This window comes from Gossypium arboreum, chromosome 10 (genome assembly GCF_025698485.1).
Source record: "Gossypium arboreum isolate Shixiya-1 chromosome 10, ASM2569848v2, whole genome shotgun sequence".
Lineage (NCBI taxonomy): Eukaryota > Viridiplantae > Streptophyta > Magnoliopsida > Malvales > Malvaceae > Gossypium > Gossypium arboreum.
In genome coordinates, this window is record NC_069079.1 from 17131388 (window position 1) to 17152597 (window position 21210).

General features: G+C 38.0%; 1 protein-coding gene across 1 annotated transcript; it reads right to left on the bottom strand.

Annotated features, from left to right (window-relative positions):
• Positions 1–14709: 14709 nt before the first annotated feature.
• On the bottom strand, positions 14710–15702 carry LOC108488310 (uncharacterized). Its single transcript, XM_017792594.1, has 2 exons — positions 15649–15702; positions 14710–15228 (listed from the first exon to the last, which is right to left on the bottom strand). Exons 1-2 carry the CDS (start codon positions 15700–15702, stop codon positions 14710–14712), a joined length of 573 nt encoding a protein of 190 aa, XP_017648083.1.
• Between the last annotated feature and the right edge of the window lie 5508 nt (positions 15703–21210).

Here is a 21210-nt window from a genome sequence, read left to right on the forward strand (position 1 = left end):
GGAGGGCTATATCAGGATAGGATCACCCATCCGGGCTAGATCCTTTTTACTGTCAATTCCTTCTCAGAGATCCATTGAAATTTCCTTTCATTCAACCGAGATTTCTTCCTCTTTTTATCAAATATATCAATGTTTCATAAATTTTCATACAATGAACTTTCAAATCATATTCACATCAATAACATACATTTCAAGCATTTAAGAATATAATTCAAGTTACATGAACTTACCTTGATACTTGTTCATGTACAAAAATCTACTAATCCTAAACTTTTTCCTTTCCTCGATCTAGCTTCAGTATTTGAATCTTACGGATCTAAATAAATAAATTTAATTATCAATTTAATACATTTCATGTTCATATGCAACAATTTCTATAATTTCATTATTATTATTTATAGTTTATTCAAAGTGTCTATTTGAGTCATAGTCACTAAATTATTTATAACTCAAGCTACGGAACTCCAAATTAATATCGTTAATTTTACATAAAACTAGACTCATATATATTCTTACCATAAAATTTTCATAATTTTGGTTTAGCCAATAAGTACAGTTTATTCTTTAAAGTCACCCCTATTCTGCTGTCCGACGATTCGACCCTTCTTCACTAAAATTAATTATCTCTTCATACGAATTTAGATAATGTTCCCTTTTGTTTCTTTTTAAAATAGACTCATTCAAGATTCTATACATATAATTTAAGACCCTAATTATTTTAATTAATTTTTTTATTATTTTTCAAAGTTAAAACAGGGGAGCTCGAATTCATTCTGACCTTATCTCACAAAATTCATTATATCTTATGATTTACAGATCCATTGCTTACACTGTTTCTTATATATGAGAAACTAGACTCAATAATCTTTAATTTCATATTTTGTTCATCTTCTAATTTGATTCATACAATTTATGATGATTTTTCAAAGTTAGTCTACTGCTGTTGTCCAATATTGTTTTAGTACAAGCTGTTTATTACCATTTTTCCCCTAAGCTTTTAATAAATAACAATTTCGTCCCTACTCAATTAGCCTCTCAATTGAGCTGAATTTTCTCAATTAACACTTTATTCTATCATCTTAAACTAGTTTACAACCTTTAGGAATCAAAATTTCAGCAATAGACTTTAATTCCAAACATTTTCACAATTAGGTCCTAAAAATCAATTTCTATTGAAATTACCTAATAAAATCATCTCATAAACAAATTAAAGCTTTAATTTCATTATATTTCATCATAAACTTACAGCACTAAACCATGGTGACTTTCAATTTCATCCATGAAATCAAAAACTAATGAATTTAATAGTAGGACCTAGTTGTAAAAGTCTTAGAAATACAAAAATTATAAGAAAAAGGCAAGGATTAACTCACTTGGTGCAAAAATTATGGAATACCAGCTTAGAGAACCCTCCTATGGCGTTTTTAGCTGCTGGAATTGAAGAGAAATGAAGAGAAATCTAGATATTTCCTATTTAGTCCTAGCTTTATTTAGTTAATTTTGCAATATTCCAATTTTGCCCTTAATTTATCAATTTTCTTGCTGATTTCATGCCCTTGCCGTCCAGACCAAATAAATTTTGGGTCTAATTTCCTTTTAAATCCTCTCTCATTAGACACTTAAGCTATTTAATCATCCCATCCACTTTTACACCTTTTACAATTTAGTCCTTTGCATTTAATTAACTATCCAAACATTAAAATTTCCTAACGAAATTTTAATACCACATTACTAACATTTCATAAATATTTATAAAATTATTTTTGACTCGATTTTACGATATAGAGGTCCTGATACCTTATTTTATCTAATTTCTTCAATAATTTTTTTTCTAACTAACCACTAAACCGATAAAATTTTTTTATCAATATTTTCATACGATTTTCCTATCATATCAATTTTCATGCAAAAATATTGAAATAAATTTCTCTTTAAATCGGATTTGTGGTTACAAAACCACTATTCCGATAACCTTGAATTTAGGCCATTACACCATAGGCGTGTGGTCCGGCCGTGTGTCCCCTGCACGTAAAAGTTTCAAGTCAGTATGCATGGTAATAAACACACGGACAGAGACATAGCCGTGTGTCTCAGTCGTGTGGAGGACACGGCCCAGCAAACTGGTGTGTGCCTTGGCCGTGTGATATTATGAGCATGTTGACGTCAGAAACAGAATACCCAGGTTTTTGTACACGGGCTAGGACATGGGCGCGTCGTGGCCGTGTGAGGGACACGGGCTTGTGTCTGGTTGTGTGAAAACCCCTGTAGGTGCGAATTAGAAATTAATTCTGCACGAGTGTGAGACACAGGCGTGTCCCAGGGTGCTTAGGCCGTGTGAGCCACACAGACCATCAACAAGACCATGTCAAGTTGGTCACATGGGCGTGTTGCCCTTCCACACGGGCGTGTGCCCTATTTTAAGGATAAAATTTTCATAGTTGGTTTAAGGCCCGGTATAGTCTCGAATGGTTTTCAACGGTCAGTTTGAGGTTCGTAGGCCCATAATAAGAAGTTTAAAGTAGAAATTCATAAAGTTTTAAGTTTGGATCGAGTCTCGGTGATTTGAAATTGGTTGTATGCATGAGATCAAGTTAAGTAATGCCTTGTGCTCCTTTCTGGCTAGGGTTACGGGTATAGGGTGTTACATTTAGTGGTATCAGAGCCGTGGTTTAGTCGATTCTAGGACTAACCTAGCGAGAGTACTAGTCTAGCTATACATGCCATAACTTTATATTGATAGTGTGACAATTTCTGACGATTATAAATTATGTTTTTATATAGTAAATGGATCCTAATAGAACTATGGAAGATGACGTGGAAAGTAATGCACCGGCTATCGCTGAAGGGACTACGCCAGTAGAGAGTGAGCCCGTAACTATGGGCCAACACAGAGGGGCTAGAGAAGCCTACTTTCGGATGATGGACGCTTGGTATACGGAGTTTGTTCGTGCAAATCTGAACACTCCACCTCCCCCACCTCATCTGATTCCTCAGTATGCCCGGGTAGCTCCGCAAGACGCAGACATGGTTAGAAGAGAAAACCCTCGGTAGATAAGATTCGAAAATAGGGGGCCGAGGAATTCTGGGTTAGCATAGATGATGACCTGGAGAGAGCAGAGTTTTGGCTAGAAAATACCATTAGGGTATTTGATAAACTGTCATAGACACCTAAGGAGTACGTGAAGTGTGCAGTGTCGCTCTTAAGAGATTCGGCCTACTAGTGATGGAATTGTAACAGCCCGATTTTGGGCCTAGCCGGAATAGTTGTTTCGGAACCACTATTCTGAGGCCGGAGAAAATTATTTTGATGTTATTTTATGTGATATAGCATGTTTATAAAGGTGCATAAAAATTTTGGTATATTAATTTTAGCGATTTCTAGTCCAATTTCAAAAAAGGATTAAATCGCGTAAAAGGTAAAAGTTGTGTTTTGATGCCTAAAGGTGTTAAATTGCTTTGTATCTTGAATTGGGGGTATTTAAAGTGAAATTTAGCCATTTAAAGTGTGATGGCCGGCCAAGGGAGACAAATTGGTCAAAAAGCCAAAATTTGTGGCTTTTAGGTGACTAAATTGACTAAAAATAGAAAAAAATAAAGAAAAGAAAGATCTCATCTTTTCTTCATCTTCTCTCCACCGAATCTCATCTTTTCTTCATCTTCTCTCCACCGAAAATGGAAGCAAAGAAAGGGTTTAGAAGCTGGAAAATTTCAGCAAAGAAACTTCCAAGCTAGTAAGTGATTTTTAATGTCTTTCTTGATGATTTTTACATTTTTGGAACCCCTAAAGCATGTGCTTTCAAATGATGAGACTCTTTTGCAAAACGATTAAGAGTCTAGAGTTTTGCCATGAAAGCATATGTGTTGTTTGCTGAGTTTTTATGGAAGAATATGAACCTTGGTAGTGTTATAAACAACTTTCATGAAAGGAATTTGCAAAGCACTTAAATGGGCTACTTTGTAAAGTTTGTAAAATAAGTGTAACTGTGTGAAATAATTGAATTTGTGAGTTTCTATAGTTATGAAAATGGTTTTTCTAGGCTTAATGTGTAAGAAAATGTGATAAAAATCATTTTTCGAGCCTAAGGGCAATTTGGTAGTTTTGGCAAAGTATAAGGGCAAAATCAAAATTTTTTTCAAAATGTGTTGTTGGACTACTTTGATTAGTATATTGTTTTAATAAGTTAAATGTGATGTTATAGATGATGAAAAATGAGATTTGGACTTAGAACGAGGAAAAACGAGAAATTGATGTTTAGGCCTCTTTTACCAATTTGGTGTCGAGGTAAGTTGTATGAAAATAATGCAACGTGCAGTTATTATTATATGTCTAATATTCAAATATTGCATGAAATGTATATGTACATGTATTTTTCTTTATGAAATGGATTCATGATGTCTCGATGACATTCGATAAAGTTTCGCTATGAAATTCCATGTAAGACCATGTTTGGGACATGGCATTGGCATCGATGTGTGTGAACCCATGTAAGACCATATCTAAGATATGGCATTGGCATCTTACTATGTGTATAAATTTCCCCGAGTATCCTTTAGTACTTCAAGTAGTTCAACGGAAAATTCAAAGATTATAACAAAGCTTTGATAAGGAATGATTATGTCATGAAGTAGTACAGGTATGTACGCAAAACTCGTGAGAAATGATTCGGTCTATAATGCACATTTGGTAATAATGCAAATAAGTAAGTCATGTTTATGAGAATGATTGTGTAATGACCTTATTGTTATGGGTCTATATTCATGATGTATATAGTAATAGGTGAATATTAGGAAAATGGCATGATTTGGAATAAGTCTTTGATACTTGATGACATTGAGATTATGAGTCCATGCTTATGATGCATAGCTATATGTTCTTACCATGATAGATGATATGATGTTGTATTAATTTGGTGAACAATTATTGTGAATGAGAAAATTAGCCTGGATAGTTTTGGGCTACTGCAGTGGTGTAAATTTGAAAATACACTAAAAATAGTGGAAAATAGTTAGAGGCTGAATAACATATGAGATTAAAGCTTATTGAGTCTAGTTTCTTATAAAAGAAACCTTGTTAGCAAAAGAATTTCCTATAATGAGATATTTGAAGTTGTGTGAGACAGAGTCAGAATGACTTCGAAATCCCCTGTTCTGATTTGAGAAAGTCATTATAAATTATACAAAAATGGTTATGAGTTATAATTTATATGTTTAGAATCCTAAATTGAGTCTATTTTCAATATAAATAGACGATAACATTACTTGAGTCTTATTCTATGAGATAATTGAACTTTAGTACAAAAGGGTCAGAACTGTCAGACAGTGAATCAAGGGTAAATTTGAGGAATAAACTGTACTATTTGGCTAAACAAAAAATTCTGGAAATTTTATGGTAGAAGGATAGATGAGTCTATTTCAAGGAAAATTAACAGAACTTAATTTGGAGTTTCGTAGCTCTATATATAAATATTTTATCTACTGTTGTACAAGAAGACAACTTATTATGAACTTGAGAATATGTTGGGAACATTGATAAAAGCATGGGTGCCCGTGTGTCTCCTGCACCTAAGTTTTTCAAGTCATTATGTATGGTAGTAAGCACATAGGCAAGAGAAACGGCTATGTGTCTCAGCCGTGTGAAGGACACAACAATAGGACACGGGCGTGTACCTTGGCCATGTGGCTTCAATTTGTTCATGACCAAATTGGCAGAATGTCCAGGTTTTTAGACACGGGTTCGAGACACGGGCATGTCCCTAGCACACGGGCGTGTGCTTTATACTCACACGAGCGTGTGAAGCCTTAAAGCATGAAAATTTTCCAAGTTTTTCTTAAGTACTCGGTTTAGTCCCTAACCGTCTCTAATGCATGTTTTGGGCTTCGTGAGCCCTTTTAAGGGACAAAATGTATGTGAAATGAAAAGTTTTAAATTGATAAAAATTTTATGGCCCGATTTTATGTAGTTGGTTGAGTTTAAGTCTGGTAACACCTCGAACCCTATCCCAACATTGGATACGAGCGAGGGGTGTTACAGGAACACTCTTGTGTCTGTGGTACCGAGAGAGAGGGTAACTTGGGAATTCTTCCAAGAAGAATTCTGAAAGAAGTATATTAGTCAGCAATTTATAGACTAAAGGAGGAAAGAATTTCTAGAGCTAAAGTAAGGCCGAATGTCAATGACGGAATATGAATGTGAGTTTGTGAGACTTAGAAAGTATGCGCGGGAGTGCGTATCTACAAAAGCCACCATGTATAAAAGGTTTGAGGACGGCCTCAATGAAGATATCTGAGTGTTTGTGGGCATCTTAGAGCTACGAGAATCTGTAGCACTTGTTAAAAGAGCCTGCAAGGCTGAAAAGTTGATTAAAGAAAAGAAGAAAGCGGCTTTTGAGTCGTGGGATTCAAAGAAGAGATAGATGGGGAAATCACATCAGTCTTCATTTAAAAGATCGAGATAATTCACGACCCGATCGAATGCTTCATTGGAGTATTCGAATAGGAACAAAAACCGCCAGAACACAACTTCTAAAGCCCAGACCACTTCGGTCGCAAGTGTCGGTAGCACTCGGCCAAATAGGCCAGAATGCTCACAATATGGTAGGTGTCATTTTGGCGAGTGCCGAGGGAATGAAAGGGGCTATTTCAAGTGCGGATCATTGGAACAATTCATCCGTGATTGTGCTGAATTGGATGAGAGAGAGAAAATAAGATGCGAAAGCGAGTAGTGCCCCTTTGAGGGGTAGGCCACAGAAGAACCTTGTGAGTGGGGCTAGCAGTAGAAGCATGCCAAGAGATGCTGTGGTGAGGTCCGAGGGTAGAGCGCCTGCAAGGACATATGCTATACGAGCTCGGGAAGAGGTAGAGTCTCCCGACATGATCACGGGTACTTTTTCTATCCATGAAATATCTGTTATTGCTTTAAGTGACCCATAATCTACTCACTCTTATATTTGTATAGACTTGATACCTCGTATGAGTATGCTAGTAGAGTCCATTGAGTTTGTAATAAAAGTGTCCAATCCTTTAGGTAGACATGTACTAGTAGACCAAGTACGTATAAATTGCCCTTTGACAATTAGAGGTCATTATTTTCTGGCTAACTTGATATTACTACCGTTTAATGAGTTTGATGTAATCCTTGGAATGGATTGGTTGACTGCTCATAGTGTTGTGGTGGACTGCGAGAAAAAAGATAATTGAGTTGAAATGTGAAGACGGAATGTTCTTCGAGTTGGACCAGATGAGTTAGATAATCTGTTTGTAGTAATATCATCTTTGACTACTGAGAAATATTTGAAGAAAGGATATGAGGCTTATTTAGCTTTTGTGTTGAATACTTAAGTGACTGAGTTGAATATTGAATTGGTACCAGTGGTTTGTGAGTTTACAGACGTGTTTCCGGAAGAATTACCTGGATTACCTCCAGTGAGGGAAGTCGAGTTTGGAATTGAGTCGGTCCCTGGAACGATGCCTATCTCAATTGCTCCGTATAGGATGACTCCAACAAAATTAAAGGAGTTGAAAGCACAGTTGCAAGAGTTAACAGATCAAGGTTTTGCGAGACATAGTTATTCACTGTGGGGCGCACCAGTGTTGTTTGTGAAAAAGAAAGACGGGTCGATGAGGTTATGTATCGATTATAGATAACTCAATAAGGTAACTGTAAAGAACAAGTATCCTTTGCCAAGGATAGATGATTTATTGGATCAGTTGAAGGGAGCCACAATGTTCTCCAAGATAGACTTGAGGTCTGATTGTTATCAGTTGAGAGTCAAAAAGCAAGATGTATTGAAGACTGCTTTTCGGAGAAGATATGGGCATTATGAGTTCCTCGTCATGCCCTTTGGTTTGACTAATGCCTTGACGGTGTTTATGGATTTGATGAACTGTATTTTTTGACCGTATCTAGATAAGTTTGTTGTCGTCTTTATCGATAACATATTGGTTTACTCGCGAGATGAGAATGAACACGCGGAGCATTTGAGAACTGTGTTACAGACTTTGAGAGATAAGCAGCTTTACGCCAAGTTCAGTAAGAGTGAATTTTGGCTTTAAAAGGTCGAATTTTTAGGGCACATTGTGTCTGGTGACTGGATTAGAGTTGACCCAAGCAAGATTTCGACTATTGTTGAATGGAAATCGTCGAGGAATGTAACTGAGGTTCGAAGCTTTTTGGGTTTAGCTAGATATTATAGACGGTTTGTAAACGGATTCTCTATGATAACTACGCTGATGACAAGGCTGCTGCAAAAGGATGTCAAGTTTGAATGGACAGAAAAGTGCCAACAGAGTTTCGAGAAAGTTAAAGCCATATGATAAAAATTACCCGACGCATGATTTAGAGTTGGTTGCATAGTATTCGCGTTGAAAATTTGGAGACACCATCTATATGGCAAGAAGTGACGAGTATTCACTGATCAGAAGAGCCTCAAGCACTTGACGACTCAAAAGGAGTTGAATCTAAGGCAAAGACGATGGTTAGATCTAATAAAGGATTATGAGTTGATTATCGACTACCACTCGGGAAAAGCGAATGTGGTTGCCGATGCATTGAGTAGAAAATTATTATTTAGGCTGAGACCAATGAATGTCAGTATGGCTTTGTCTGATGATGGTTCGGTTTTAGCAGAGTTGGGAGCTAGATCGACGTTTCTTCAAGAGATCCGTGAAGCTCAGAAAGGTGATGAGAAATTACAGGCAAGAGAATTCAGTGTGAGTCGGGAATTGAATCAGATTTTCGTCTTGGTATCGATGGATGTATAATGTTTAAAGATAGAGTTTGTGTACCCAAGAACAATAAGCTTATTCAGAAGATTCTTTGAGAGGCATATAGTGGTTGTTTGTCCGTCCACCCGGGTAATGTGAAAATGTACAACGACCTTAAGAAAATATATTGGTGGTCGAAAATGAAAAGAGACATTTCATAGTTTGTGTCTAAGTGCTTAGTGTGTCAGCAAGTAAAGGCTGAACACCAAGTACTTTTGGGTCTACTTCAGCCTATCATGGTCCCCGAATGAAAGTGGAATTGGATTACTATGGATTTCGTGACGGGTTTGCCAGTAACCCCGAAGTAAAAGGATGTTGTTTGGGTTGTTGTGGATAGGCTAACCAAGTTGGCACACTTCATACCTGTGCGTACCGACTACTCCCTTGAAAGATTAGCCGACTTATACGTTTCTGAGATTGTGAGACTACACGGGGTACCCACATCGATTATTTCAGATAAAGACCCGAGATTTACCTCGAGGTATTTGAAAAAGTTACAAGAGGCATTGAGAACAAAGTTGAGTTTTAGCACAGCTTTCCATTCGCAAACTGACGGTCAGTCAGAAAGAGTAATACAAATATAGAGGACATGTTATGGTGTTACGTCATTGAGTTCCAAGGTAGTTGGGAAAAGTATATACTGTTGGTTGAATTCGTCTATAATAACAATTATCAGACAAGTCTGAAAATGGCGCTTTATAAGGCTTTGTATGGGTGAAAGTGTCGAACGCCCTTATATTGGATTGAGCTTAAAGAGAGTTAGGTTCACAGGGTCAATATAGTCAGAGAGAGAAAGTTAAAGTAATTTGTGATTGCTTGAAGGTCGCCTCAGAAAGACAAAAATCCTACGCGGATTTGAAACGAAAGGAAATTGAATTTGAAGTCGGTGATAAGGTATTTTTGAAAGTGTCCCCGTGGAGGAAAGTCTTCAGATTTGGTAGAAAAGGCAAGCTGAGTCCTCGTTTTATAGGGCCTTATGAGGTTATTGAGAGAGTAGGACCGGTTGCCTACCGATTAGATTTCCCATCGGAATTGGAAAAGATTCATGATGTGTTTTATGTGTCCATGTTACGTCGATATAGATCAGACCCTTTGCATGTGATTAAGTCGACAGAGGTTAAGATTCTTCCGAACATGACATATGGTGAAGAGTCGGTCAAGATTTTAGCCCGGGAAGTCAAACAATTGAGAAATAAGAGTATTGCACTTGTGAAATTTTTATGGTGTAGACATGGAGTCGAGGAAGCCACATGGGAACCCGAGGAGACTATGAGAAATCAGTACCAAACTTATTCACCGGTAAGATTTTCAGGGACGAAAATCCCTAAGGGGGAGAAATGTAACAGCCTGATTTTGGGGCTAGTCGGTGTAGTGGTCTCGGGACCATAAATATAAAGTAAAAAAATTATTTTATTATTATTTTTGAGTCATAGCATGTTTATATTAGTACATGAAAAATTTGGTGAGTTAATTTTAACGTTTGTGAGCCTAATTGCGAAAAAGGACTAAATCGCATAAAGTGCAAAAGTTCTATTTTGATAGGTAAAGATGTTAAATAGATAGAGAACCAAAATTGGGGGTCTTTAAAGGGTAATTAGACCCTTATACAATAGCTTGACCGGTCATGGGAGACAAATTGGAGAGAAGGTCAAAATTAGGTGAAGCTAGGTCACTAATTTTGACTAGTTGTATTTTTTAATAAAACAAAAAGGAAAAGTCATCATCTTTTCTCTCTTCTTAGCCAAAAATACTAGCCGTTGTAGGGTTTTTAAAGCCTCAAAAATTTCAACAACTTAGAGCCCTCTCAAGTACGTGATTTTGATAGTTTCTCTTAATGATTTTTACATTTTTGAGACCTTTAAAGCATAAGCTTTCAAATGAGGGGTATATCTTGCAAAAAGGTTAAAGGGATAGGGTTTTTCCATGAGATAATTTAGGGTGTTTTCTAAAATTTTATGGAAGAATATGAGTCTTAGTTGTGTAATAGACAACTTTTGTGAAGGGTGTTACCATGAAAACACCTAAAGGGACTATTTTGCACAAGTTGTAAAATAATTGATAAATGTATGAAATAGAGAGAATTTGGGTTACTATAAGAGTAAAAAGAGTTCATCTATGCCTAAGATGTACACAAATTCGATAAAAATCAATTTTCGAGCATAGGGGTAAAATGGTCATTTTGCCAAAGTCTAGGGACAAAATGGTCATTTTATCGAAGACGTGAATTTTTAATTGCTTAATTTTATTTAGTGATTAAATGAGTTCATTTTTCTATTTTAGATCAAGAATTTCCAAATTCGAACCTAGACCAGGGAAAAGCCAAGCAAATCGACTAAATCGACTAGTCGTATACGTTTTGTAATCCGAGGTAAGTTGTATGTAAATAATACAACTACATTACTAATGTATGTGTTGAATTGTATTTGAATTAATATAGCATGAATTGCTTGATTGTGGAACTGAGATGGCATAATGATAATAGAGATAGTAGAGCTCCAGTTTGAACCCAGGAAATAAATCAGATATTCAGGCCGTGACAAATGGGTTTTTGTTGGCTAGTGTAAGACATGTTTGGGACATGTATCGGCCACATTATGAGAGCCAATTTAAGACCATGTCTTGGACATGGCATCGGCATTGAGACGAGAGCTAGTGTAAGACATGTCTGGGACATGCATCGGCCTCGAGACGTAAGCCAGTGTAAGACATGTCTGGGACATGCATCGGCCTCGAGACGTAAGCCAGTGTAAGACATGTCTGGGACATGCATCAGCTACGAGATGATAGTCAGTGTAAGACCATGCCTGGGACATGGCATTGATTTGAGATGTGAGCTAGTGTAAGACTATGTCTGAGACATGGCATCGGCACTTTACCCACGTTTGAGGTTTAATGAATATCCGGTAATGTTCTAAATGGTTTGACGGTGAACGTTATGTTTTTAAGCTAATAAGGAAAGTATAACCGTATTGTGAGTGGTACAGGTACCTAATTGGTACGTATGAGATATGAGCTCATTGAATAATATGTGACTAGTATGGATGGTAATGAGTAAGTTATGCCTGTACCTACCTTGGTATCATGAGCATGTGGATCATTGATAAAATGTTGTTGTTGTGTACTTACTTATATGCAACTTACTAAGCTTTTATACTTACTCCCTTTCCTTTCCATTTCCTTACAGTGTCGTCTAACTAGCTTAAGGATTCCAGAAGCCAGAGATATCGATCACACTATCAACCAAAGCATTCGGTATAGTTGGATTTATGTTTTTGAATATGGCATGTATAGGGCTTAGACTTTATTATTTTGTGTCTTTGAGATTGGTCAAATGTGTTGGCTTGGGTTAGAAACCCTTTTAATTTGTATTAAGCCTTGAATGACAGTAATATTTATTTTGAATTTATAAAAGATGCATTCTCATAGTTGAATGAATGTCTATTATGGCTGATTTAGTTATAGGAGTTATACTTGTTTCGATATTGGTTGGTATTTGTATGGAAATAGATATGTAAGGGTGGCAATGAGGCTTGGTAAATTGCCTTATACTGTCTACACGGGTAGGCACACGGGCATGTGCCTAGGCCGTGTGTGACACACGGTCCGCCCTATGGGTGTGTGGTCTGGCCGTGTGTCCCTTGCACGTAAAAATTTCAAGTCATATGCATGGTAATAAACACACGGGCAGAGACACGACTGCGTATCTCAGCCGTGTAGAGGACACGGCCTAGCACACAAGTGTGTGCCTTGGCTATGTGATATTATGAGCATGCTGACGTCAGAAGTAGAATACCCAGGTTTTTACCTACGGGCTAGGACACGGGTGTGTCGTGGCCTTGTGAGGGACACGGGCCAATGACATGGGCGTGTGTCTGGCCGTGTGAAAACCTCTATAGGTGTGAATTAGAAATTAATTCTGCACGGGTGGGACATGGGCGTGTCCTAGGGTATTTAGGCCGTGTGAGCCACACGGGCCATCAGCACGAATATATCGAGTTGGTCAAACGGGCGTGTTGCACTTCCACACGGGCGTGTGCTCTATTTTAAGGACAAAATTGTCATTGTTAGTTTAAGGTCCGGTATAGCCCAGAATGGTTTTCAACGGTCGATTTAAGGTTCGTAGGCTCATAATAAGAAGTTTAAAGTAGAAATTGATAAATTTTTAAGTTTGGATCGAGTCTTAGTGATTTGAAATTGGTTGTATGCATGAGATCAAGTTAGGTAATGACTTGTGCTCCTCCCCGGCGAGGGTTACGGGTATAGGGTGTTACACTACGATTTTAGAACAGACTCCTTCCCCTTTCACAACATCCCAACACAGGCCATTGCAAAACATAATTGCCCGTAACATATGTTCAGTCATTCTAACTCTTTATACAATTAAATAAGACAGTTCAATAACAGAGTACGTATTATAGTGCACATATAATTATGTTGCTCACAGATCAGTCCCAGTATATTAGACAGTTCTTATGTAATTAAACTCAATTATTCGTACATTGAGGAAACTAATATCAAGGTTAAGTAACATTCTCGGCCCCAAAAGACAGTTCTCGGGACTAATAACATGCCACGTGGCCTGGTCACACGCCCGTGTGCCTTGGCCAAGTGATTTTTAAGCACAAACAATGAGTTACACAGCCTGGGCACGCCCCCATGTGACTTACATGGCTTGGGTACACGCTCGTGGCTCTTCCAGTGTGGCTTTTATACTACAAAAAGTGAGTTACACGGCTTGGGCACACACCTATGTCCCTGGCCGTGAGGTATTGTTCCAAAAATAGTGAGTTACACAGTCTGGGCACACGCCCATGTCTGTTGCCTGTTTGAACCTTGCACTAGCATAGCCACACACGACCTAGATACAAGCCCGTGTGGCCCCAATTTAGTAAACAGTGAGTTATACGGTTGATCACACGGCCTAGTCACATGCTCGTGTGCCTGGCTGTGTGGTGTCGCTAGCCACCATTTTTGGCGATCCAAAACTTGCGAAATTAAAGTTTCATGTATGCACCTGATTTCGTTTTGATGGGGAAACAACACGGAGACTACCCGAAACCTAGTTAATCATTCAACAACCAATTACACCATCAATTTCAATATTTAGCAAAATCAACCCACCACTAAGATTATGTCAAAAGATTCGATGCAATCCCAATTCAATTTGCACACTCACCTCACACGAAACAGGAGAAATCAAACTAACACAGTGGATTAACATCTCCTACAATATCTTTGCCTAAACAAAGTAACCAATCGAGTGTTTAACAGAACGTCAAGTAAACGAGCAAAATCCCATTTCGACAGAAAAGTGTTAACGCAATAGAAATCACAAACGAAAGGAAATCACAACGGAACTTACACAATATCAACCTTACAGGCAACAAGACCTCCCGATTCACATAAAATTCAATTGCAGAAAGAAGAAAAAAATAAAAGAAAAAAAGATAAAAGATAGAAGAAGGAAGAATAGGAAAAAAAAGAACAAAAATTTTAGAAAAAATAAAAAGAACGATAACATTTTCTTAGAATGTTTTAAATTAACCACCACTCATTTCGGCATTTGTAAAAAAAAAATTATCTCCTAATACATACGATGGGATTCGAACTCGAAACTAGGAAGAATATAGATTAGATGCTTAACCAATGAACCAGCAGACTCATTCTTGACACCATTTACCTAGAATTGCACTTAACCAACACATGGATAAAAGTTATTTAAAAATAACAAAACTTTTAGCAATACAACTCGAACTCCAGACCTTAGACCCAAAAGCAGAGCACAGAACAACATATACAGAAATTTAATTACTGCAGATTCCTACTATTAGACGCTTAACTTTTTAGGGCGTTACAACACTTTCCCCCTAAAAAAAATTTCAGCCTTAAAATTTTACCTGAGTCAAAAAAATACGGATACAGCCGTCAGATTGATTCTTTTGGTTCCTATGTGGCTTCCTCAGTACCGTGGTTTTGCCACAGGACTTTCACTAGAGGAATCGTTTTCTTCCTCAACATCTTAACTTCATGTTTCAGGATTTGGACAGGTTCCTCTTTGAATGTTAAATCTGGTTGCAATTCAATCTCGTTGACAGCAACAATATGTGACGGATTCGACCGATACAGCCTCAACATCGAGACATGAAATACATCGTAAATTTGATCTAGCTTCGGCAGTAATTCCAACTGGTAAGAAACGGGTCTGACACGCTTCAAGATACGATAAGGGTTAATGAATCTCAGGCTTAACTTGCCTTTGCATCCAAATCGGATGACCTTTTTCCACGGTGACACTCTCAAGAAAACTTGATCACCAACAGAAAACTCAATATCTTTCATTTTTATATCAGCATACGACTTTTGCCAATCAGATGCGGCTTTCAGTTGGTCCCTAATTACTCTCAAAGTGTTCTCAGTTTTAGAAACCAGCTTAAGACCCAATATCCAACGTTCACATAATTCTACCTAACACAGTGAAGTACAACAATTACTACTATATAAAGCCTTGTAGAGTGCCATCTAAATACTAGACTGAAAGCTCTTACTGTATGCAAACTCCACTAACGGTAAATACTTTTCTCAACTACCTTTGAAGTCTATCACGTAACTCTGAAGCATATCTTCTAGAATCTGAATAATCCACTTTGACTATCCATTGGTCTGAGGGTGGTACGCAGTGCTGAAATTAAGTCAAGTGCCTAAAGCCTCATGAAGTTTCTTCTAGAACTGAGACGTAAATTGCGGATCTCTGTTCGAGATAACTGAGATCAAAATTTTGCGTAGCCTCACAATTTTGGCGATGTTCAGTTTAGCCAACTTCTACAAAGATTAATCCGTCCGGATAGGAATGAAATGAGCCGATTTGGTCAACCGATCAATGATGACCCAAACTGAATCCTTTTTAGCAGAAGTTAAAGACAACCCTGTTACAAAATCCATTGTTACCTGCTCCTATTTCCATTGTGGAATCTTGACTGGCTGAAGCAGTCTAGAGGGCAACTGATGTTCAGCCTTAACTTTTTGACACATTAGACAGTGAGACACAAAAGTGACTACCTCCTGTTTCAGTCCGAGCCACCAATAAAGTTCTCAGAGATTCCGGTACATTTTATTCCCACCAGGGTGCATAGCATAAGAACTATTATATGCTTCTTGTAGGATAGAATGCCTTAATTCTTTATTATTGGGTACACAAATCTGACTTTTGAAGCATAACATATTATTACTATTCAAGCTAAAATCGAAATTCTTGTTTGAACCAACATGTTGCAAACGCTATACTAAGGACTCATCACTCAATTGTTTAGCTCGAATCTGCTTCACCTAAATCGGTTTAAGCTACAATTCTGTCAATAGTCCTCCATCCTCAACCAAACTCAGAAGAGAAAAAATTGCTCTCAGACCACATTAGCCTTACCCGGATGGTACTCTATCGTACAATTATAATCTTTAAGTAACTCAACCCATCGATGCTGTCGAAGATTTAACTTTTTTTGGGTTAACAAATATTTAAGACTCTTTTGATCGGTGTAAATAATAGACTTTTCATTATACAGATAATATTTCTAGATCTTTAGAACAAATACAACCGCAACTAGTTCAAGATCATGCATAGGGTAATTAGCCTTATGTATCTTAAGCTGTCGCGATGCGTAAGCGACCACCTTATTATCTTGCATAAGCATACATCCTAGCCCGACATGTGAAGCATTGCTATACACCATAAACTCTCAACTTGATTCTGGTTGAACTAAAACAGGAGCCTGTGTCAGAACGAACTTAAGCTTGTTGAAACTAGACTGTTGATCGCGATTTTCGTGACAGGTAAGTTTTATATATTTATAATTAATCGTTCTTGAAACTAACTATTATCACGATGTAGGCAAGTGTACCTATCGAATAGTAGTATAGTTTTAGCAAGACTGGATTGTCGAACCCAAAGGAACTAAAAGTACTAGTAATGACTGTCTTTTTATTATCTAGCCTAAGAATAAGGGGGCTTGTTTTAACTAACTAATTATCTAAACTAAGAATTCACAGAAAATAGAATTGGGGAATTACTTTTGGAAAAATGATTGAATTAAGACAATACCTAAGGAAGAATCCACCTAGGCTTTACTTGTTATTCTGACTCCGAATCGGACGATTTATTCATTTAACTTGTTCCGTAGAGATCCCTAGGTTATGTTATTATCCCTATTCAAGACTAATAACATCTAATCCCTAGATTGAATAATTGAGACTTTTCTTTAATTAACACCCTAGGGTTGCATTAACTCGATCTATGGATCCCCTTATTAGGTTTCCCCCTAATTCGGTAAAATCTTGTCACCCTATCTTTAGGCGCGCAATCAACTCCGCTTAATTATGAAAAATATACTTTTAGACAGGGTCTATTCCTCCTCTGAATAAGAGCTTATCTTGAATCAGTATCCTAGGATATCAAAACAAGAATTAAGAACTCATAATTAAGAACAAGTTAAATATTTATCATACAATTCAAAAAATAATAACAAGATTCGTCTTAGGTTTCATTCCCCTTAGTTATTTAGGGGATTTAGTTCATAACTAAAAAGGAAAACATCTCAGAAGAATAATGAATCCAAAACATAAAGAAAGCCCAAAACTCCTGAAGGGAAATTGAGGGGAGATCTTCAGTGTTGATGGTGAATCCAGCTTCTGAGATGGATCAATCGGCTTCTCTTGAGCAGTTCCGTACCTTCTTTTCTCCGCCTCTCCTTTCCTCTTCCTTTAGGGTGTATTTATAGGCTTTAGAATGTCTAAAAGCCTTCAAAATTAGCCTTTTCTGAATTGGACTCAACATGGGCTCGACAGGGACACGCCGGTGCACGGCTACTTCAGGCTGTGCTCGAACCTGTTAGAATGGCATGAGCGTGTGTTCTACCCGTGTGAGTCGTGCTTCGATTCTGCCAAATTGACACGGCTGTGTGGTATACCCGTGTGGGAAAGTCTAAGCCGTGTTGACTTCGTACGTTGGCCTATTTTCTCCGTTTTTCGCCCGTTTCTTGTTCCTTTCGCTCTCCTATGCTCACTTAAGTATAAAACATGAAATTAAAGCATTAGGAGCATCGAATTCACCAATTCTAAGGAAAAATCATCCATAAAATGTGTTAAGCATGGGGTAAAAATATGTATAAATTATGGTTTATCAACTGTTGTGCCTCAGACCACACGAATGGGGTATGCTTACACAGCAGCTTCGTTAGAGGTGACGCAATCAGAGAAAACCCTTCGATGAACCTTCGGTAGTAATCTTATAAACCCAGGAATCTACTAAGTTCAGATACATTTTTCAGCTGTTTCTACTCGAAAATAGCTTTTATTTTCTTTGGATCAACTAGGATCCCCTCCGCCGTCACCACATGACCTAGAAAGGCGACTTCCTGCAATCAAAACTCACACTTACTAAACATGGCATACAACTATTTTTTTCGGAGTATCTGAAATACAATACGAAGATGATCATCATGTTCAGTTTCAGTTTTAGAGTAGATTAAGATATCATTAATGAAAACCACTACAAATTGATCCAAGTACGTTTGAAACACCCGATTCATTAAATCCATAAATGCCGCTAGGGTATTCATTAATCCAAAAGGAATTACTAAGAACTCATAATGTCCGTAACGAGTCTTGAAGGTAGTTTTGTACACATCAATCTTTTTGACTTTGAGCTGATGATAACTAGTGCGTAGATCGATTTTGAAAAAGAAGAATGCTCCTCGAAACTGGTCAAACAAGTCGTCAATCCTTAGTAACGGGTATTTGTTCAACTGTCTATAATCAATGCACATTTTCATCGACCCGTCTTTTTTCTTAACAAACAATATTGGTGCCCCGACGAAGACACACTCGGTCAAATAAATCCTCTGTTAAGGAGTTCCTAAAGTTGCACCTTTAATTCAGTTAGCTCTTTCAGTGCCATGCGATAGGGCACAATGGACACTGGAGTCGTACCTGGTAACAGATAAATTCTAAACTCCACCTCTATATCCGGAGGTACTCCTAGCAATTCCTCGAGAAAGATGTCCTGATACGTAAGCATGGTATGTCTCGCACCCCTTTTGGACTAACTTATCTACTACATGAGTAGAGATTACATTAGAGAGATAATCCCGATGCTCATCAATCATGACCATCTCGTCATTCTCAGTCAATCTCAGAGTAACCCTCTTGGCTACACAGTCTAGACTGACTCGATACTCAACGAGCCAATCCATTCCCAAAATTAAATCAAACCCATTAAAAGGTAATTCTATTAGATCAGCTGGAAATACCAAACCCTGGAGCTCTAGGGGTACTCGCCTATATACTCTATCAACTCGAATTGACTGACCCAAAGGACTAATCACTGGAAACTCTCTAGCAGTATTTTCAACAGTTAAACCCAGATTTGCAGAAACAATATTAGCTATGTACGAGTGAGTAGAGCCAATATCAATGAGAGCATAATATGGAATGGAATGAATAAAGAAGGTACCTGTAATGACATCAGCATCATCACTCTCCTCGCAGCTTTTCGCTGTATACACTAGTGTCGGTTGACAAGCTTTAGCCTAACCTGCACCTTTACCCGGTGCTCTCTATCCTCTCCCAGATCCATTACCACTCTTACCAGTACCACGACCTCTGAATGGTAGCTGAATCTTTCTCGGAGGTCAAACAAAATTTGAAGCCAGGGTCTATATCGCAGCTGGCATCGAATCAGGTTGACAGGGGTAATCTTGAACTAGATGCTCCATCAAGCCACAACGGAGGCACGCTCCTAACTTCTTTCAGCACTTATCTGGATGCGGTTCTTATAATCACTGCACAGCTGAATCTCAGTCATTATAGCTGGTGCATCGGCCCTCGGGGGTTTATAAAATCTCACCCACTTCTTAGGACGCTGAGCAGAACCAGAGAGGCTCGAATCCCTGTTAACATTATTCTAATCCTTCTCACGATCACGCCGCTCGTGCTCAGTGCGAGTCACTTCTTCTACTATCTTTTCCTTGTCAATTAGGACCGCAAAAACCCACTCCCTATGAAGAGCTATCAAAACTCACAGATTATATCTTAGTCATTCCTCAAACCTTACGCATTTGCTGTAGTCAAACGCTACCAAAGTCCATACATACATACTCAGTCACAGAAACTCGGTTTCATATTTTGCCACAGATCGATCACCCTGAATTAGGCTCACAAACTCGCGTCGGTGAGCCTCAACATAACTCGCCCCCACATACTTGCCTTAGAAGGCGTTCTTGAAATAGTCTCAGTTCACTTGTTCAGGCTGAGCACCTTGATCAACGGTCAACAACCACTGGTAAGTTTCATCCCTAAGTAGAGACACATCACCTATCAATTTTTAAGTAGGAGTACAGTCAAGGTCTATCATAATACGCTTGATAGCCTCGAGCTGATATTCAGCAACAGTAGGAGCGACTCCTATGACGCCCTTGAACAATTCAGCACCATTCGACCTGAGTCGTTCAGTAAGCAACCCTCGATTCCCCAACCTCGATTGGGTCTCAATGACCCTCTCTAGTGCTCGAATCATGGCCTGTGACAATACGCTGTCCCTAGCCGTCGGAGTTTAGGACTCCGTCTTAGCAATGGGAGTACCAACAATCTCGCTGGTCTCCAAATTGGGCATACTACACGTAGAGGATGACTCTGCTTGAGCTCCTCCTCAGCATCCTCGATGCCTTAGCATACCATGTCTACGGTTACAGCGTGAACTCATTATGGCAATCTAGATACAACATCAGAGTACACAGATCAGTTCACACCTCCAGCAGAATGATTTCACCAGTTCACATCAAAACATTTTCTAATAATAGTTAAGTAACATAATTTTTATAACAGAGCAGAAATACTTACAGAGCCAACGTCAGAGACTCGGTCGTTCACTAAGGGTTTAGTGTTTCTATATTAATTCAGATACTAAATTATCATTATGTTATTTTTCTCACACATTATGAGACAAAACACAGTCCGAGTGTTGACAAACCTGGCTTTGATACCACTAAATGTAACACCCTAAACCTAGCCTAGACGTCCAAACTGAGTTTGAAGAGTTACGTCATTCATACTAAAATTCCTACTACCCTAACACAATCGAACCGAACCATTCATTACATAACATCCATCACAATAATTATTTAAACATATAATCTTCATAAATACCATAACATAATAGAACATCAATCTCTAGTAGTAATGCTTAAAAAGAAAAAAGAAAAGCTTGATCGAGCTCCCGTGACACTGACCCGCTCAAGATTGGGGACCATCTAAAATCCAATCAATAACAAAGTGAGTTGTAAACTCAGTGCGTAAAATGAGTTTAATTCAATAATGTTCGCTCATAAAGAAATTCCAAATTCAGAGATTCGATTGAAATATGAGTAATTTCAGTCCAGATTCAGAGCAGATGAGTTACAT

Coding starts and splice junctions, on each gene's coding strand:
- LOC108488310 (XM_017792594.1), bottom strand. CDS start 15,702: ATGGATTTTGTAACAGGGTTGTCTTTAACTTCTGCTAAAAAGGATTCA. Junction 15,229..15,648: donor CTAAAAAGGATTCAGTTTGG/GTCATCATTGAT, acceptor TCACTGTGTTAG/GTAGAATTATGTGAACGTTG.